Here is a 21,144-nt window from a genome sequence, read left to right as displayed (position 1 = left end):
CCCCATTTATCAAGGTCAGCAGGATCTGCTTCTCTGAAGCAAGGGAAAATTAAAAGGGTAGCAGGTTGCCAGGGGCATTTGAGGAACCACCATAATTACAGGTTTAGCAGACAGGTTAGAAGAGCTCTCATGAATGGCCTGTGCACACCTGACCCTCACCAAGGGGAGCATGTGAAAGCTGCCCTTTAGCCATGCCTCATTGCTCCAGGATTTCAGTGCTTTTTGCTATTCTTGCTATTAGCAGACAGGTGGAGGATGGAACATATAATTGCCCTATAACTGAGAGCAGTGAATTTTTAATTTGCAGCAAGTTACCTGATAAAACCCAGCATGTAATTCAAATACCAAGTTCATTTATAATGCATATAATGTCTTACTTTTCAAATTGGAAAGCCAGCTTGTGATGTGGCAAAGCCAGCAATCTGGTGTCTGCAGCTCCCAAATTTCACATTTTTTGCTCTGTAATTTGTTCAGCCAAATCTGCAACTCCAAATCTGTGTCTTGAAAGTACAAGCAATTCACATAAACAAATCATAGCACGACATCTAAACTGTTCTTAAAAAAAATAATAAATAAATGCTTACGGTTATATAGTTTATCTTCCTAACTTTGGCAAGACATTGCTTCTCTTTTAGTACATTGCTTTAAAATAATAAGCTTTTTCCAGTTATACATTATTGGCAAGATAGAAAGCAACTTTTGTAAATCTTCTGCGGTGCTGGCACATGTGTTCTTGTGTTCAAAGATATGCACTGAAACTCTAAAATATAAATTAACTTTTTAATTAACAGTTATGAAAAAAATAATTGGAAGCTAAACCTCCACATTTCCTTCCATGGGCAAAGGTTTCTGCATATACATTTCCTCTGAAATGTTACCTCTGTGTGCCACGTGTTGTTTTGAGTTCTTCATTATTTGTAAAACATCATCCAATATTTGTAGAGTGTTACATGAAACCTTGCCAAAACCCAAGATGCTACATTTCAGGGTTGAAATGGCATCTTTTGCAACAAGTCAGAGGTCTGTTTTGCAACAAGTCAATGTCTGTTTTGCAGACATTTTAAAGCAGACCCTCAGAAACTGCAAGAATTGCTGGAACTAGAGCCATCATGGGTTGCCTTCACCAATCACATTACTATTGCTTTCATTAGTTTTGAACATTGCCACAGAACTATGCCCAATGAACCTTAATACACCAAGACTCCTTTCCCCCCCTCCCCCATAAAATAACCAATGAGAGAAACAGCAAGCTAATATTGCTTTAGACTTCACCCTTTTTGCAAAACACTCAGTTCAAGAACACCATCATTTGCAACTGGATACCAAGTGCAAATTTTAGAAATTTATTACTGTTTGCATGACAAGTATGTTGGACTGGGTGGTGCCACTGCTTAATTTTATTTAGAAACTTAAGTCCGTCTGTCCATATCAAACTGTGAGCTGATAGTGCCACTTTTATTTAGCTCATTCACATAAATCTCTAACATTATTATAGAGCTTCTTACAATTACAGACAGCCAGCAAGCACATTCTCATCTTGAAAGTATAATTATAATTATTTTGAGGTTAGATATATATATGAGAGTTATTTATATGAACATGTAATGCTTTAACTGCATTGTTTCCTTGGTGACAGAAAGTATCAAAAATATGTGAAAGAGCATCATTTGTATTGTTTTCTTTCCCAAAATAGTCTTCTCTAGGAAGTTCCAACTACTGACCAGCAGGAAACAGGATCACTAGTTGACTCAAGCCTGTAATCTTTCTTGTATAGCCTGAAACAAAATCAAGAAAAAAAATGTGATAAAATGCAGGCCCATAATCAACCCTGATCATACCCATGTTTGCAGCTGGTACCAAAAGTGAGAGAGGCAGATCTGGCACACCTGTGCTTTAGCCATGGAGGCAACAGTGATGGGGACACACAGAGACAATGAACAGAGATTATACTCTCACAGCATTTCTTCCCCATCACAGAAACTTGCTACAAGCAAATCATTTTTTTTTTTCCTCATGGTAAATCCAGCTGAGCAAACACCCTCCCCTAGCCATAAAAATGAGGCAGGAGAACCTAATTTTATTTGGCATTTTCATGCAAACTCAGGGTGTGATTTTCCCTGCCCTGTGAAATAGGAGCCTTGAGCCTTGCAGTATCATTTGACAAGCAACAAATTCTGGTTGTTAGGAAAACATTCAAGAGTAAGTTCCTATTTTTTATACCAAAGAGCTGTATTCTTAAATGTAAGCAATCCATTAATTTCATTTCTTTTGATCTCTGCTTTTTGCTCATAAACTAAATCTCAAAGCACGTGCATTACTCAACCTTATCCCACCTCTCTTACCTGGTGGGTCTGTGCTCAGATCCTGGAACATTTAGAAGTCTTTCATCATCTCTCTGAGTTACTTTGGCATTATTCTCAAGCTGTCCTTTTAAATAAAATTGACCTGAGCAACAGACACACAAATTATTTGAAAATAATAGCAAAACATCCAATTACAGTTGTTAACCCAAATGGTAGATATAACACCAGGAAAGCAAGCAGCCATCTGCCTCCAAACCCCCCAAACAATAGGGGCATTTGAAGGCTCCCATAATAAATGAATAAAACTCACATGTTTCAGCTGTGATCTATTATCCCTAACACTCCTCCACAGATTCAGCCTTACTCTGATGTGTTTTCACATTTTGTGTGTGCATGTGGTTTTAGAATATGCAGTCTCTCCACTCGTAGTTTTTGACACAACTTCAACTTTAGTCCCATCAGTATTTTGGGGGATAAGTGTTCAGAACCAGCTTGTTTTCATTTTGTAGCCATTGCCAGGAAGAGGCATATTTCCACTGTTGTAACCCCAATTATTACCACTTTATGTCCATTATTTATAATCTATTATTTAACATCGAATGACTTTTTTTACACAACACAGCACTGTTGAAGTTAAGCCCTCATAGCTAACACACTGGCTGTTATTTTAGTCTTATTTTTAACGTTCTCTAAACACATTTAGGTTTGTACCAGCGGTGAGTAGAAAAGCATTATGTTTTGCTTCAAGGGTAAGACCCTCTTTGGAGGCCTCTCCTCTTTGCAGAATAAAGTCTGGATTAGATGTCTGAAAAGAATAAATTTAATGCATAGAAACCCCCTGAATTCCTGCTGCCTCACCTGTCCAATGATTTTCATGAGAGTTTGTAGGGACCCAAAACAGTAAAATGAACGTAGCTCAAAAACAAAAAGCACCATATTCGCATCTTAGGAGCTTATTTGCAAGACTGTTCTTCTTTGCTGTACAGATCCATAATGATACATACCCAGAATTCCAGTGACTTTGTCAGAAAAATGGTCGATATTCAAGAAACACAGCTGAAGGAAATCATTTGGAACCTTTACAAGGAATATTTTTACCGTGACTGTATCAGACAGTGATACTGTTACACTACTTTCCTTTTCAGTAGAGACTCTCAGCCTAGGAAATAAATAATAATGTTATTTCAAGAAGAATATGAAGACAAAACATATATATGTAAATAATTGACATTATTTTTTTATTTTTATTTTTGCTTTTTGTCTCCTTGCAATTGAATTTTATATGGTCTGCCAGTGGTTATATTAAAATATTAAGCAGCATATATTAAAATATTAATACAACGAGTTATAGTAAAGTATTACAATAGTAAGTTATATTATCATATCTTAAAATACTCAGGTGTTAATATTTTAATGTAACTGGTATCTCTTCTGTTTCTTATATGCCACTGAACACCTTTCCCATGTCGGGATACAAGCAAATACATCAGCAGAGGAGAATTCTTATTGATTGAACACTTTTTTATCCATAATGGAAAAAACAAAACAACAAAAAAACTAGAAAAAAGGATATTTTCCCATCATTTTAATGAGAAAAATGATGGACCATTTAAAATAATTGAATTGATTTAGAGAACAAGACAAATATGTTATCCCTGGATATGTCCCAAGATATTTCAGACCCTGCCTTTTCTCTAAGCCCTTATATTTTTTATTTTGATTCCTGCAGTTGCAAGGACTCAGATGCTGGTTTGAAGCAGGAGGATCATTTTGCTTTGCAGAAGACAAATTATATAGGGGCATAAATCCAGCACATTCTTGGCTCTGTTTGGATTTCAAAAATAATTGAAAGCAGTTGTTTTAGGCCAGTTGTTACTGCCCAGAGGTGCCTATATGGGGGGGAGTACTGTGTGTCCTGCCTTCCCCAGAGCAACAGCAGCTTGTCCAGCAATACAAAAGAGCTAATGGAACTGGCTGAATTCAGCTCTTTCCTGTGGTTTTGAAGGCTCCTACACAAATTAGGCAGACAAATGCAGTATGCATTTGAAGTACTCCTTCTCCAGTAGCAGGCATTTGTTAGAGTTACAGACAATTCTTCAAACACTTTATGCCTCCCCATAAAAAATATCTGATGTGCAGATGTGTGTGATTTCTAAAAGTGGGGAAAAAAGAAAACTCCAGTCTGCATGGAACCAAATGATGTAGAAAAGATACAGTAAACATCAAAAAACCTCACTTTGTGGTGCTCACCCCATGCCAGGATGATCACAGTGTGCCTAGTGGCAGCCAGCACAGCAGCGATACCAGGATCATCATGCACCACAGAGGGTGCTTCTCTTTGGAAGGTAAATGGTGAGTTATTCACCAAATAATGGCATTTGGGAGCATTTATTTGAAGCAAATGGCATGTGTGAACATGAACAACTAGCTTATGTGATTCAAATTGCCAGGACTGAGAAAGGACGGAATGACATTTCTTACCCCTGGACAGCAGAGGTTGCTGACTCTGTCCATGACAGCCGAATGTTCTTGTTGTTGTGGCTTAAGACAATCTCATCCACAGAGACATTGATTTGCACGGCAGGATTCACATAGGTAATTTCAAACTGCACAAACTGATTTATTTTGTCCCCATGTTTCCCAGTCACAGAAAGTCCTTTAAAAACATTGGCAGAGAGCTGTCAAGTGACCTCGCTTATAAAGGTACGGGTGACTTCAACAAAACTGCTTCAGCTTTGTTGCACTTATGGTTCTCAGATCTGTTTTTGGGAGGCTCGGCACCTCCAGATTTCAGACCACATGCCCCAAGGCTGCAGTAGAGTCTGCATCTAGCCCCACATTGCTCCTCCTCCCTTAGAGGTGCTCCTTAACCACAGCAGCTGGCAACCAGCAGTCAGGGCCACTTCTCTGAGTACAGGACCATGAAAATGATGCACCGCTTTAAGAGAGTGCATCTTTCTGGGAGATGTAGGGGTCATGGGGTTTAAGATCTCTGCATCCTCAGAAACTCCCAGGGGCTGGGGACAAGCCTCACAGCCATGCATGTGACACCAGGAAGAGGCCTGAAACCACACTTAAAAGAAGTGCCTTCAGCCAGTGAAGATTAATGTTGCCTGAGTGAAAGGAAAAATTAAGCACAGCCTCTCCAGTCACTGGAAGGTGGCAGGATGCAGCATGGCCCTTCATGAAATACAGGTGTTCCTAAAGACACTGGCTGCTCTGAAGTGTTTCTCCTTTTTTTCTCGATATTAGGGGTTGATTCCCTTGATGCAAGAGAAAGTTGTCATGGGCATGGAGAAGACATGGCCACAGATGCAAATCCCACAAGTCATGCGTTTCTCCTGGATCGAGGTCAGTTCCCACCCCATGAGGGATCTGGCTTGCTCACCTTGCTCTGGATCTGAGAGCAGGAGGACAGAAAGCTCTGCTTGCCCATCAGTATTTTCTTTGGGTAATTGCGAGAGAAGTGCTGGATGTTCTTTGGCTGAAAAGAAGAACAATGTTAGCACAAGACGAAAAACCTAGCCTATGCCTTTTGGGCATGTACAGCAAAATAATTCATTCTCGTTGTATCTAAAATACTAGTCACAGCTTTTACAGAATAGGAAACTGAAATTAACACAGTAATTACTATTGAAAGTCACACCCAGACACAGCAACTTGATATAGATGAAAACAGTAGATTGTCAAATTTGGAGTCTATTAAGGACAATGATCCCTCAAAAAAGCTGTGACTAAAGGTCTTTTACACCACAATTCTGTTCTTGTTTTTATCATCAAGCCAGAAAGGCTTTCTTGTTGGATACAGGGACACTTTATGCTTCTGTGGAAAGAATCAGCCAAGGAAGAGTTAAAGAGTTTTCTTATAGCAATTGATACAGTCAGAAAAACAAAGCAAAACAAAACAAAACATTAACCCATGAAAAACTGTATGTTACAGTTGTATCAATTATTAAAATGGGACTGCTCTGTGTATTACTTACTATGAGCTGCTGGTCTCACTTGTTTGCTTAGCCTGCCAACTGAAATACTTAAAATTAGCAAGAACAGTTTAAAGAAACAGTTTTTCTCTAGCTCAGCTAATTAACCAGGCAGAACAGCAAGGCAGAAGCCTTTTTGGCAGAGAATGATCCTACAGAGCACCTTGCTTAAACCAAGATGCCCCAACGGGAACAAAAAGCACAGCATTTTCATTGCTAATTGCTTTTATGCTCTGCCTTGCTGCTGGGCCATGCCTGGTGAACCCCCACTGCGCTCCCAGCGCACCCACCCCGCTCCTCTCGCGTACAACTGAAAACAACCTGATGGAAACAGCTTCTTATTACTGCCAGACTGGAGCTCAGAGCGCCATCGACCTGAAAGAAAAGGTTTTCCAATGACTCCTTGGCTTGGGGTGGTGCCCTTCATCTCTCTCCCTACTTCTAAAGCAGTGAATTCTTCCTGCTGGCTACCCACTGGCTTTTTTGCATACACATGGAGACAACACAGTGGGCATTGTCCTGTCCTCTCTGCATTTACAGGGACCCTCACAAAGCAGCTGTCTCTGCAGTGCCCAGCATCTGCTCTTTGCAGGACGTGTATTGTTAGCATGTAGACGGCAGTGCCCATGTTAGCTTTGCCCAGCAAACCTCATGTCTATGGATTTATTTTTTTAAACCAAGCCACACTTCCTTCAGCTTACTAACATGTGCTGTTTGAGAACTTTCACCTGTATCTTCAAGAGGTTTAAATATTGTTTTCTGAAAAGGTACCAAGATTGTTTTCAAGATTTTATAGTTCATTGTAAAATATCTGTGGACTGAAATACATGCAAATATATACACACACACACACTATATACATAGTATTCCAAGCAGACATCCACAATCAAAACGCATTTGATAATGTAATGCTGCATATGAAATGAAGTTTATATTTTTTTTCTTAATTTAAAACAAACAAACAAAAAAAAAAAAAAAAAAAGGAGAACTTACTAGGAAGTGGTACACTCATTCTATAAGCATCTGAAGAAAGAAAAAAAAAAAGAGTACCCATATTTCGTTCATGATTGTATTACACATCTTACAAAGCATTTCAGAAATCAAACATGTAATTCTCTAGCTTCATCTGTAAGCAAATTATCTGTACTAACAAAGTCCACAGAACATGGGCACTGATCCCTACAAAATTATCCCAGTCAAGCAATGGAAACAGACCAAAAACTCCTTTGAGGGAAGGGCAGCACAGAGCTCCATGTGTTGGTCCCCTTTGTGATGCAGTTTAATGAGCTTGCTGTTCTTAAACAGTACCTCTGTTTAAGAGGTACCTCTTTGAAACATGCATCCTTCAGAGAATGGGGCAGTGTTTTAATTCCTTTAATGCATTTCCCTGAAAGAACTAGAGGAAAAGGAGGACTCTACCTATAAAAGCATTGCTATTATGATGTGTTATCATAGTTGAGATTATGGGATTGATAATGCTAGAAGTTTTACATTATTATTCAAGTAACTTTATTATTTCCAAAACCAGAAAAAAGATACCTAAATTATTCTCGTGAGTCTTTCCAAAATATCTGGAGCTTAATTTTTGGACAGATGCTTCACATATGGTAGGAAGAAGCAGAAAACATAATTAGCGTTGTTCACTTGAAGAACTGCTTTTCCTTGAGTCAAGACAATTTTGGCCTTTGAGACATTCTGACTGGAAGATTTTCTCCCTTGGATCAGGTTATCCACCCAAGCCCTGGACAGAGTTTGCCAGTCATTGCTTACACGGTCTCCACATATTTTTCGCAATCTCAGATACTCCCCTTTATGGAACAAGTACTGTGACCTATTTTTGTCTTTAGAGACTACTACAGAAACATGTATTGGAAAAGCAGAAAGCATTTACCTCCTACTGGAAAGCTGCTGGGCTTCTCATTGTCTAACACAAGGAAGAGAGACAGATTAGTGTCATACAGTCGACAGTAAATTATTTTATCCATGTGCAAAACAGAAAACTGGGAGAAGTGGGTGTTGGAGCTGCAGGTGAAGAGATTTTATTTTTGTTGAAAGAAGGGTGGATGTAGCACACGCAATATTCCTAGAGTTAGCTTGCTTTCCTCCTCTGCATTCATTTTCCCACTTTATTGCCCAAGGCAAAAGCTTAGAATATCCTTTCCAATGGCAGGGAATGCTGTGTAATAACTGTTAAATTACTTCTAATTTATATTTCAACAAATTATTTCCTATTTCAATAGTAGTGTCTGTTTCACTATGACACTTTTTTAGGAAAAGTCCTCCATGTCTAGTTTCTAAAGGAGGCCAATCCTTAAACTCCTGTCTTCATTGCGGCATATTACCCTGCCACACCCCTACAGAATGAAACTGTGTTGGGGGGTCCACAGTAAATCATCATCAACAACCACACATTCCCAGGGGACTGTTTAACACCCATTTACCAGCTTCAGTGGGTTTGTTTGCTAGCTCGGCTTGCTGCTGGCCAGTGGGTTTGGTGACCACCATGGAAGTGAGGGGTGTTACAAAGCCATACTGCAGAGACAGCTCCAAGGCTCGTGCCTCCAAGGCTTTCTGCTGCTCTTCTTGGGCTGAAATACTAAAGTCTGTGTTAATGATGAAGAAATCATATACAAAGTCTATGAGCAGGAGGTCCACAGATTTGTATTCATATTAGCTATGTCTTAAATTTTTTTTATGATCAAATGGTGAGTAATCCTATTGAGATAACTCAGCTATTACTTGCTTGAGATTATGGAGATGCTTAGCTGTTCAAAACACTGGAGTCTATATATGTTTCAGATGGATTAAAAATAGTAAGTACTTGATCTATGAAATGTCTTACAGACACAATTACTGTTCTCTTTACTAGCTATTTTCTTTCCTTTTCTTTCCTTTTTAGACAGTATTGCTGGATGCAATACTCAATGCAATCCATACAATTAAAATACATTTCATAATAATATAAACTATTCTTTGTTTTCATATATACACGTATTTGATGATACAATCCTATAATAAACTGAAAAGCACCTCACATTCCTCATGCACTAATGTGGTATTCTTCTGGTAAACTATATTTTTTATTATTATATCCAGAAATATTTGTTTTGTTGTGCTTTCCCGTTGTATAATTTGCAAATAAGGAATTTGCAGAGTGCTTAAAGAAGTTAAAAGTTTGTAATTCAATACAAAACTTTGAAAATAGCTTACGATTTTTCTAGAAGTTGTTGAATGGTTAAGTAAGCCCACAGTCTCTCGATGAAATTTCCAAAGATATAATTTCTACTTTGAAATACTTGCTCCTTCTCTTTGACATTTGCTTCTTCTTTAAGAGTCAAGTCACTAGTATGCTACAGTGGGAGAAAACTGACCATCAGAACAGCTCCAGACTTCTTTTACAGTTACCTTATTAGACTTAAAAGAGCATTATTCAGGACTCAAGTGCCTTTTTATTCCTCAAAAAGTTTTCAGCAAGCTGTTTTCCCTCTGGAAATAGCAACCCCAAGCCACCAAAGCAGCACATATTTTGGATATACATTTTTGGACTCAAACAAAGTTTGAAAGAAGGAGTTATGAAATGGCTCCATTTGAACATTTTTGGAAATTAAAAATGTATGTTTCCTTCTCCATTCTAAAAACACAAGCAATTTTCCTAAAGAAAACAAACAAACAAAAACAAAACAACAACAAAAAAACATGTTTGAAAGGCCAAAATATTATGGTTTGGAAAGGATTAAATTATTGTTTGCTTATTTGTGGATCTTCTTCCCCCCTCCTCCCCACTCTTTTTTTCCTTCTTCTTTAGTAGCAGATTTAGGAGAGGAAAAGACTTTTAATTCTCCTAGAACGGAAAAACAGCTATATGTCCAAATGTAAAGAACATATATTGGACACAAAAGACTTCTTGAAGTCTCCTACTTCACTATAAAAGACAGCATGGAGACAATACATTTTTCGTGGTTACCAAGCTCAACACTTACTGACTGAGCTTTAATTTCCACTGGCAAGAGATCAAGCTCATTGCTAATTTTTCCAGACACTATGATTTCAGATCCCTCAAAAAACAGCTTAAAATTGTTCTTGGTTAACCCCTCAACAGCATTGTCTGGATACTGCATTTCAATTTTCATTAGTATTGGAGTAGCCACCTCTTGGTAAAAGCCCTAAAGAAAAACACAAAGAGAGAAAGAACAAATGAAGGCAAACTTAAGCAAAGAAATTTGTTGAATATCTAAAAACTCCTTAAAAAGAAGGGAGGAAAGCTTTTTCTTTCAGTAGAGGTGGGCAGCAGCTGCTTGTGTGAGACAGCTGTAAACCTTGAAATAAGAGTATTTTTTCTCCATGTTCTGCACACTTTCTCCAGTCAGGCTGGTGATACCACAGAAGTTGGATTTCCCATGGCAAATCAAGTACCCAAGCAGCATCCCTGTTTCCCTGTTATCACTGTCCCACCAAGTTAAATGTCTTCTCTCTCTCTCTTATTTTATTTTATAAGTTGACTAGCCCTGAGGTTTAACCTCTCTCTTTCTTCTTCACTGGATGGGGCAGGCATTTGGTGAATCCTTGTGCTCTGTGCATCCAGCAAAAATGGGCAGAAATGAGCTACCCAAAAGAGAACAGCCCTAGAGTTAACATCCCATCTTCAAATGGGCAGGAACATCCCAAGCAGGTGGTGCTGCAGGGATCAGTTTGCCAAGAGGTGCCTCAAGCTACCTGCTGCCTTCTGGGAAACTGTGACAAACAGCACTTCGAGTGGTTTGAAATTGGACCCAAGAACCAAAGTTTTGTCACAATCACTTCCAGTGGACATTTTGTCTATTTGTAGAGATGAAAAAACTGAATTTGCAGGTTTGTCCAAATGCTAGCTAATTTGGGGAAGATGTCAATGTTGAGTCACGATTAGAGTGCAAACCCTCAGATACCCCCAAATTGATATTGTCTTCCTCCTTCCCCAAGATTAGCAGATAAACTCAAAACCAACTTCTTGTCTCAGAAGATCTGGGGTTTTGCTGTCAGGGCTAGACAGGAGCCATAGCTTACAGATGGCTTTTCTGGCATATTCCTTAGTCCTCACCTGGAGCTGCAAGGCTGCATCAGCATTTTCATATATTCGACGTGCAATTCCCCCATTCCTTAGGGCCATTTTCTCCAGGAAATTGTAGCTGACATCAAACCCAAAACCGAGGCAGAAGAGGGCATATTTCCCATTGACAGCTTTCTGTATGTTTTCTTGAATGACTTCCACTTTACTCTCACCTGTGATTGAACAAAAGCATACCCGTAATTTTTATTTTTATTTTTTAAGAGTACAAAAAGATAGCAGGGGATTTAAAGGACATCTTGTCTCTTAACAAGAATTCAGAATAAAATATTAGGTATATGGACAATATTCAGTCAATTGAATTAGATATGGAAACACCACTCTGGATTTTGAGTGCTGGAATCTGATTCTCCCACTTAATGATTCTAATTACTTCAACTCACATTGTTTCAGCTAAGTGCAAAATGCTTAACAAGATTACAGGGACCAAAGAGGTGTTCAGACTGTAAGGGACAGACATTATGAATTAACATCACAAAGGATGGAAACATTTGATCTTAAGTGGGAAGACAAGTGCCATCCACAAAAAAAATCTGCCTGAATTTGGAGGATAACAGATTGGTTAATGGTGTAAATCAGAAAAATTGCAAAGTAACACAGCCGTGCTTCTCTCTCAGGCACTACGTGTGATACCTTCATCTTATCCCATTCAAAGAGCCTGTATGGCGAGCATCTTTGCCCATCTTTTCAGGCAGAAACCATAACTGCATGTAGAATGTTGTGGGAGCAGCTCAGCTATTCCCTTTCAGCCTGCTTTCCCAAGGAAAATTGAGCTGTATGCAGTAACATAGCCTGTATCTGTATGGCACTCAACTGCCATCTGATTTCTGGCAAACTTGTGGAACTACAAAGATATTTGGGACTCACCATGGCCCTGCTCAGCAGGCAGCACCTTGCACCAAGTTTAATTTAAAAACAAAAACTACAACAACAAAAAAACAACACACAAAACAAACAGAAGACCAACAAATGAAGTACAAACAAACAAAAATCCAAAGCAGCATAGATCACTCAGTCTGGAAGACAGACTGATCTCATTAGAGAGCTTACAGTTGAGATGATATTACTGCCTTGGGAGGGATGCTGGTGCCACAAAGAAGTTAGACAAGCTCCTCTGATTCAGCACTAGTGATGTTTGTGCGGTTGCAATGGGAGTTAATGTTTAATTAACCAAATATTTCTCTCCTGTCCCCCCTGGCTTGATATGTCACAGCTGACTAATAGTTAAGAGCTAGCCACAGAAGAGAACACTAAAAAATAGGCACCTTGAAAATATCTCAGGATTGAGGCAAGGAGAGCAAAGAACTATAAATGATACCTCTCAAAGGGAACCGTACATAGTATAAGCAAGATTTCCACCTTTCAGCTCTAAGTATTTTACTTCCATTTTTCAGCCGTGCCTGGGTACCTCCAAAATTTCCCCCAAGTTTATAAACTGAGAAGCCAATCCTCTCCCCAGCACAGACCTGGATCCAGCACAGCCTGCTAATAGCAAGCCCTTCAAAAACACAAACTATGTCTAACAACAACCGGGATGCAATTGTGAAAGTTAAAAAGTTGTGGAGAGGACTGAGGCTGGGATTTCCTTACCGGATGTGGGCTGACCATCTGTCAGCAAAATAATCATGGAGACACTCCGCTCCGGCAGCCTCTCGGCTTTATCCAGCACGCTCACAGCAGTCAGCAGGGCATGATTGATATCTGTGCCTGCAATGAGAAAGCAGGCATCACTCACCTGGAAAGGAAAATCAGTCGAAGAAATCAGTGCACTGCATCTGCAGAGTCCCTGCAAAGTTGATTAAAGTTTTCTGCAGGAAGCAATCCTTCAGAGAGGTGAGGATTTAGGGGTTTAGCCTTCTGGTTTAATTACAGTATATTATATTGCAATGGCAATGCTGGAGCAATCTTTTGGGAGCCTTCTCCACACATATGTCATGGGAAATACAAACGTGTCTAGAACCATAAAAAGTGCTTAAATAAGCAAACCATCATCTGTTAACCCATGTTGAAGAAATGTCTCCTAGGTTCGTGCAAGAAGCTGAAGAAAAGAGCTCTAGGCACAGGTGACCTTTACCAGTGCTAGCTCCTGGGATGAGAAAATCTACATTAATACTTACAGTGTAAAATTAATGAGAGAAAAAGCTTTTTAGATCTTCCTGAAAATGAATAATGAAAATAAAGTACACTGTGTGGTGTAGCAATTGAAATGCATCTTGCATTTTTGGCTACTTTGTTTCTTTAGTATAACTTGGAGTAATGTGCACAGAAAGAGCCATAGTAGTATGACCTTGTTATTTTACAAGGGGACCTTGATATTAAAAAATAAAATAAAAAACACAGTAAATTGCTGTGAAATGTTTGAGTGAATTTTCATTTTTCCGCAGGAAAAAAAAATGTTCTGTTGTAAATCTCTGTCATAAAAAATTTAAAACAAAACTTCCTGGCTTATATAGTTCATAGATGTGACATAACCAACCCTCTGTATATCCATACCATCAGGTAGCCACCAATCAGTCTTCTGCCACAATCAGCTTTCCTATCCCACTCATCACTCATAAGTAATGCTTTTTTTCTAAGTGCTATTTTGTACACTGTTGGGTGTGTGTTTGCGGTCACAGGTGTCTAGGTGGTGCCTGGTACCTCCTCTGGCAGTAATAGTTCGCACAAATCCTGCAGCACTCGCCACGTTCTCCGCAGTGGCTTGCAGCAAAGCACTCTTCCACTCTACCACTTTGTTGTTAAATGTGATGCAGCTGAAATGATCTTCAGGGCGGAGGTCTTGCAGAATCTTCAAGAGAGCTTCCCTTGTCTGTTCCAAGGAGAAAACAACCACTTTGAATATTTCTACTTTGATAACAAAATTGGGTGTGAATTTGCAACACAATAAGGAGATTTATTATTGGCAGCATACGAGGTGCAGCCCCGTGCCTTTGTTTTGACCTAACAGCATCTTTCAGCTGAGACCATCAGAAATGACTAATTCCACTGATTTACAAACACACAAAAAACATTCCCAAGATGGCTATAGAAGACTATTCTGCTCTACAGCAAATCTATGTACACAGTTTTCCATAAAGGAAAAATGAATAAATTAATTCTTTAAACTTCATTGAAGAACAAAATTATCAGTGAAATACTTGGCAAAGATGGAAGGAGGCAAAATGCTCTCTGCCTCAAGATATGATAGCCACAAAAATAGCCTTAACAGGCATGAGTTGCACTTTAACAACCTTCATCTGTGCATATATATTTCCAAGTACTTATGTATTTATGAAAATTTTGCTGTGTACAAAACCAACATGTGTTTCAAAAGGGAAATACAAAGTTGCTTCCTTGAAAGGCTGGTGTCTGTCCCTGATACAAGCAGAGGTCAGTATCTCAAATAAGTTACCTGCTCAATTTTTCTGCCTGCCATAGAGCCACTTCGGTCTATAACAAAGATGACATTTTTGGGAAACACTGGCATTTCCTGGGGTGCAAAGTAATGCACGAAATACCCATTGAAAATCTGAAATACCAAAAGGTAAAAACATGCATAAAATTATACATAAACAAATAAATATTGCAACTTAATAAGAAAACATTGCCTCTTAATATTCTGGCATGGCAAGAAGAGGGGTCCATAGTCAGCATTTTATTCTTCTAAAAAAAAAAAAAACAAAACAAACAAACAAACAAAAAAACAACACACGAATATACAAAGGAACTACTAAAATATATATACACAAATATATTTTATATTTTAATGATCCTATTTTGTGCTAATGGACAAGGTGTTTTTTTTAATTATCACATTAAATATAAGAGGTCTGTGTCACTCCAAATTTTAACCCAACTCACTTATCCCAAGACCACCACTTCAGGGCATACCCATAGCTATCACGTAGTTGAGGTAAAGTAATTTGGTATTAAGGAAAAGCAATTTGGTAATAGAAATGAGTGGAAGTGAAAGGTGTCCCAGAGCAAAGATGCATACATGCATATTTCAGGTTACTGCATGGTTTCAGCACTGGTGATGGATGCTGCTGGTAAGAGAGTTGGGGGAATATCTACTACTAATCCCTTTTTACCACGTTTTGAATCTACCTCAAAAGCATATGAACAGGTTAAAATGGAAGAAAGTCACTGAATAATACATATATTTTTTTCAGCTTAACATCAATTTAATCTTTTGAATGAGATGACAGACAGACCCTCTAATGGATACAGCAGCGATTCTGGCAAACATGCAAAGTGATTTTAACGAGGAGGGTTTGCGGTGGAGGCTGCAAATGGAGCGAGACAGATTATCCACCTGACCACAGAAACCACTTGACTAAAACAGCTGCTATATAATCAAAAGTAATATTTAATTATTTTCTACATTTCAAGTTTTTTTCATGTTATATAAACTGTATGTGTCACTGTATATTACGTTACCTCCATATTCTCACCTGCACGCACAGCTCTGCTCAATGGCCGTGACTGCCAGCTTTCTGCACATTCATGTGCACTTCGTCAGTGAAATAATATGGAAAGCAATGTACTGTATTTCTTAGGATACGCATTGGTCCATACGTATTTTTAAGTTCCTACTCTCTTTAGCTCAGTTGTCACAAAAAATAAAACTAAGCAGTCATTTTAATAGTTGTATAAATCACATTCCTCTGAACTTTATTTACAAGAAGCTGCAAATCATATGACTTTGTATCAATTGTAAATAAATACATAAAAGAGAAGGAGAAAGAGAGAATGCAAAGAGACATATATACAATGTGAATATATATTTGGTATTGAAACAGTATTTGAGTTGACTGCTTTTTCATTGCTGATACATTCCTGCAGTGTGTTCAGTGTCCCTAGGGGTTTGCTTAACATCACCATCAGTTCCCGCTGCCTCTGTGTTAATGAAAATAGCTTTCCTATTACTGTTGGTGTTTCAAAGTATATGTTGCTGTTTTGCTGATTGCACCTCACATTCAGACCTATCTATCATCGGAAAGGATTTTTATTTTTATTTCTATTTCTTTTTTACCTGTATATCACCTGCAGTGGCAACTTGCTTAACATCGTAACGCACAAGGAAATCACCATTGAGGAGGGTTTCATCAAGTTCGGGATTTACCTTCTGTTGATCCACAGTTGGCTTAAATAAAATATGAGCCTGAAAAGCAATGAAAAGAAAAGATTTAAAGCAATGTAACATAAATCTGCCCCCAGCATTAATGTTTGGCAGCTGCTGCCCTACCTTGGTTTCATTCTGCACTTTTGTGAGTGCCTCGTTTAACTCGTTTGTCATGAAGGTGCTGTCTGTCTCCAAGAAGCGTATGCCCTGGGGCTCAAAGATGTGCACATCAATCTGAGAGTGAAGAACAAGCCTTTGTCATTGCCATGGAGGAAACCCTGCCAAGCCCCAAATTCACAGGGGTGCTCCTAGTCCAGCCCTCTCTGAGGCAGCTCACCTGGAAGTGCTTAACCAGCTGCTGGGGTCTGACCTTGATCAGCAGCTCGAACAGCCCCAGCTGCCGCTTCAGCAGCTCCTCGTACGCCAGCTCAAAAGTGACTTTGCTGGCAGCCGCAATGCTGACAGAAACGTGGAACTGCTCCAGTTTCCTGCCTGTGATTCTGGGGAGGAAAGCAAAGCTTTGCATGCAGTGGGCAAAGTTCATGAAGCGTGCTAAAAATGGCCATATGGAATAAGTAAATTAAAAACTATCGGTTTGTCTCAATGGTCATAGAGAAGATATTTCAGGTATATACAATACTTTCATGTGCCTCAGGGGCTGCATATGCAAGCTAAAAAACAGAGCAGAAATCTCTCTATGCCTCAGACCGGGTTTGGGCAGAACTGGGACTGCATGCATGGGAAGCACAAGTTAACTATATCCCTAATGCATGACATCTGTTCGAGTGCCATGGCCATTGTGCTTGCGGGGAAGCAGACCCAGTGGGCGAGCATCAGCTCAACCCAGCAAGGTGCTCCCGTGTGACAGCGAGCCCCAGGGCAACACAAAACAGTGACACCTCTCGCTCCCGCCCATTGCAGGTTCAGACATAAATCATATAATATGTGTGTTTATATAAACAGTCCCTCTCAGGGAGAACCCAAAGCTGCTTTTCTATTTGTCCTCCCTTAGTAATGGCTGGCTGCAGGACTTCACCTGCCCCTCAGCTAAGCGAGAAGCCAGGGATGAGTGCTGAAGCATCCTTCCTCAGAACAGCAACGTACTTCACGAGGCCGGCGCTCTGTCCCTGTGAGACTGCTGCATCGTATTCCTTTTGTGCAGATGCTTTCTCCTTTATTATTCCTGGGTATAATTTGCCATCAATGGACCTGTAAGTTTTCAATAAAAAATCATTAATATTAGAGGGAATATGCTGGGGAAGAAAGAGGACCACCATGCGTTGTGTCCCTCAACTGTTAGCTCCCACATCCCTCCCTGTCTGTGAGGACACCAAGAGTCACCACCAAAACACAGCCCTCCTCCTCAGAGCCTCAGAGGGCTGGGGCAGCATAACCACTGCCACTGAGCACATTTGTCACCTTCTTTCTACTTGGCCACCTACTTTTTTTTTGCCCCCCCAACATTTATTCAGGGCATTCCTGAGCTTGGCTCTCTGTCTGTTGTGCTTAGCACCTCCTAACAAGATGGGTGAACGCCACTAAGCCCCCAGAGCTGCCTCTTTAACACCACAGGTAAGAGCTGGTCCTACATGGAGAAGTTGGTGATAAAGGCTGTCTTGGGTAGCTCCACTTCAAAGGTTGCCTCACGAGACTCATTAGCTCGGTTGATGATTTTGCTGGTGATGACGGTATGAGCGAATCGTGATGTGACTCTGCAGTTCACACGCAGGCTGTAGATTTCAATAGCATGCTAGAAAAACAAAACAAAACACAAAACAAACAAAAAAAAACATGCTGAACAGAAACAGCTCCAAAAGTTTGTTTGTTTGTTTGCTTTTCTGCCAGACAGCCCTTACCTGGGTGACGTTACTGGAAAAGTTCAATGAAATAATTAACTGTTGCTGTGTTACTCGGATGCATCTCCTAAGATTAACCTCAAAAAAAAAACCACATGCCTTTTCAAGTGCTTGACCATGGAAAGAGACCCTCTAACTTTTTACATGATGATTTGTTTGCTCTCTGAGCTGTTGACTTTGCTGCGTGTTTTCCATCCCGGTGCCTTGTGGTGGCACAAACTACTGAGCAGGTCTGAAACCCTGAGGGGCCCCTGTCCCGTGTTGTTTGCACAAGCAGAGATGCCCTTTGAGCACTCATCTTTCTGCTGGCTTGGTGCTTCCAGGGGCTGGGGGGAGATGGACACCATGCCGGAGTCACCTGGGAACACCTCACAGAGCAGCTGGATGGGGATGCGCCTGGAGCACCTCCTTGTGCTACTGCAAGCAACCTCCTGCACATGGGATTTCTGCTTCAAAGGCAGCGAGGCCCTGCCCTAAGCAGGTCCTGTGTTTTGGCAGCAACAGTAAAGAGGATTGATCTGGATATCAACAGCCCAATAGCTTATTAAAACAAAAAAGCTCAGTAGCAAAGCAGATTACCACACTTCTATTTTTACTGTCCCAGTGTCACAAATCTTCTGAATAGCTAATTGATCTTTAATTATTTTAATCATTCATCTCCTGTGCTCCCCAACTAACAGCATCCACTTAAGGAGTGCTGACCTCTTCTTAATTACGGCACTGGCCTAAATTCAGAAGTTTAATCAAGTTAAACTCGATACAAGGGTGACCACAGACAGTGCTGCAGCCAGCCGTACAGGTAACAGAGAGCTGTTCCTTTTTTCATTGTACACTGGCAGAGCAGGCTCCGTCTCCTGATGCCTGCTGACATTACAGAATAAAAAAGAAAAATATTTGCCAAGAGACCAACTTCCCAATCCTGGCAGTTCAGGTGCCTCTCCCTGCCTGTGCTGGGGTCTGTCCTTCCTGGGGACACCTCTTCCCAAAGGCTTTTCAGGTGTGTCCCAGCACCCCTGCTTCTGCTTGGTGCTCTGGGACCAAGAGCAATTGGTCCCAAAAGGAGCAGCGGGGTGCAGCACGGTGAGGGGCACCGCTCAGCACAGGCAGCAGGCCAGGAGCAGCCCTACATATCCACCTGAGCACAGCACGAAGCAGCTCGTGGCCTCTCACCATGGGCCCATGCACCACACCCATGGCTTCTTGCAGGGCCCGTGCAGTAGCCACAAGGTCTGACCTTGTCTGTATTTTGGTTGTATTTCACATGTCTCTGAATAGGCACTATGGAAATAAAATCCTTCAGACAGAAGGCTTCCTCCATTTCTTTACTTTCTAATCTGAGACTGCAGCCACACGTACCCTGAGGTGTTCCAAAACACAGTTTGCTGTTCCATAAGGTACAAATAACTGCCTCTGCTCTCTTCCATCCCATATTAAACACCATCAGAAACCACCCGGCACTGCAACAGTCCATGGCCAGCAGTCAGTCCTGCTGTAACTCCTCTGTGTCAAGATCCAAAGCTCACCCGGTGTTCAAGGGAGACCCATCAATCCCTCAGCTGGGTATTTTCCAGCACAGGGAAAGAGAGTGATCAGACATCTGCAAATTTCCACCTCCATCCTTATACAGTAGCAGCCCAGAGAAACACAAAGAGGCCTTAAAGGGACCCAAAGTTCTCAAATCACAGCAAAACACATCTGATGCTATACGGGTGCATCTCTGCATCACCTGCTCACAGCGATACCACCAGATCAAAAAATGAGCAAACAACAAATTGTTAAGGAGAGAAAGAGAGAGAGAAAGAGAGCAAATACCTTTTGAGCAATAGTTTCTGTTAATACTACAAGTGAGGAAAAGATCATCAATGCGAGCAACGTTCTCTCCTCCATTTTGGAAAGACCAGATTTTCAAATGAAAACTCAGTTTATCTTAATCAGTTAATGAGTAACTTGTATGTGAGGATATTGTGTAGACTTTGAAGAGACACAGAAACATAATATTTACACGTTAAACATACTTAAAACTTGGACTCAGTTAAAGCTTATTTTTTCCAACCGGTCTTTGCTGTTGAATGTTAGAATTTTAACGTTTCATAAAGCAAAGAAATCCTTGTGCTTTCTGTTTAAACTGAGATTCTACTGGGGCATGTAAAATCCCACAGGCAGCTGAACAGGTCTGTGCCTTCTTGGATACATGGTTCTCTATCATGCCCAGCAGTCACTTGGAAAAAGAAAAAGAAAGAAAAAAAAAAAAGGAACAATTGACATTACCTCAAGCACTTCCAAGATTTGGAGGCTGCCCAGACATGTGACATCCACATGAGATTTTGTGAGCTGGTGACTTCTCCAAACCTTGTACCGTCTTGCCCAATCAGCCTATGAGAGATGTTGAGTAGTTATATAGAAACATCCTTTTTGCTGTCTCTTAACCAGCCAGAAGCCTTGCTTGACAAATAACAATGACAATTGTTTGTTTTTTCAGCTAAGCAGTGACAAAAGGTAATCAGACCAAGCCTGGACTCCGCAGTGAGGTGCTAAGACCGTGCAACATATGTAAGTGTACAAAGAAGCCATGAGCTTTTCAAAAATCTTAGCAACAGCAGCTGTGTACAGGAGTGCATCTGGCCTCAGCTCTAACACAGCTGCAGTGCATCCACCACGGATTCTGCAAAGTTGCCTTGCACCTGGGCATCCAGCAGGGCTATTTAAACAAAAGTTTAGTGCTGGGAGAGCTCTGCACCTGAATTTAGCTGTAAATGGAGTGAAAGGGCTGTTTTTACCTCTTATTTTATAATAAAGTTGC

General features: G+C 40.3%; 1 protein-coding gene across 1 annotated transcript; it reads right to left on the bottom strand.

The window, feature by feature from the left end:
* Positions 1-1,326: 1,326 nt before the first annotated feature.
* ITIH4 (inter-alpha-trypsin inhibitor heavy chain 4) lies at positions 1,327-20,244 on the bottom strand. Its single transcript, XM_082768476.1, has 23 exons — positions 20,157-20,244; positions 18,078-18,238; positions 17,593-17,697; positions 16,826-16,988; positions 16,612-16,722; positions 16,399-16,527; positions 14,776-14,892; positions 14,025-14,193; positions 12,975-13,091; positions 11,358-11,539; positions 10,264-10,446; positions 9,494-9,633; positions 8,725-8,879; positions 8,175-8,207; positions 7,277-7,306; positions 6,605-6,658; positions 6,287-6,325; positions 5,950-6,002; positions 5,692-5,824; positions 4,785-4,959; positions 3,308-3,462; positions 2,343-2,445; positions 1,327-1,775 (listed from the first exon to the last, which is right to left on the bottom strand). The coding sequence occupies exons 1-23, from the start codon at positions 20,229-20,231 to the stop codon at positions 1,700-1,702; spliced, it is 2,658 nt and encodes an 885-aa protein (XP_082624602.1). The 5' UTR covers positions 20,232-20,244; the 3' UTR covers positions 1,327-1,699.
* Positions 20,245-21,144: the final 900 nt, after the last annotated feature.

This window comes from Aythya marila, assembly GCF_965140915.1.
Source record: "Aythya marila genome assembly, chromosome: 10".
Lineage (NCBI taxonomy): Eukaryota > Metazoa > Chordata > Aves > Anseriformes > Anatidae > Aythya > Aythya marila.
This window is presented reverse-complemented; position numbering and strand designations above follow the sequence as displayed.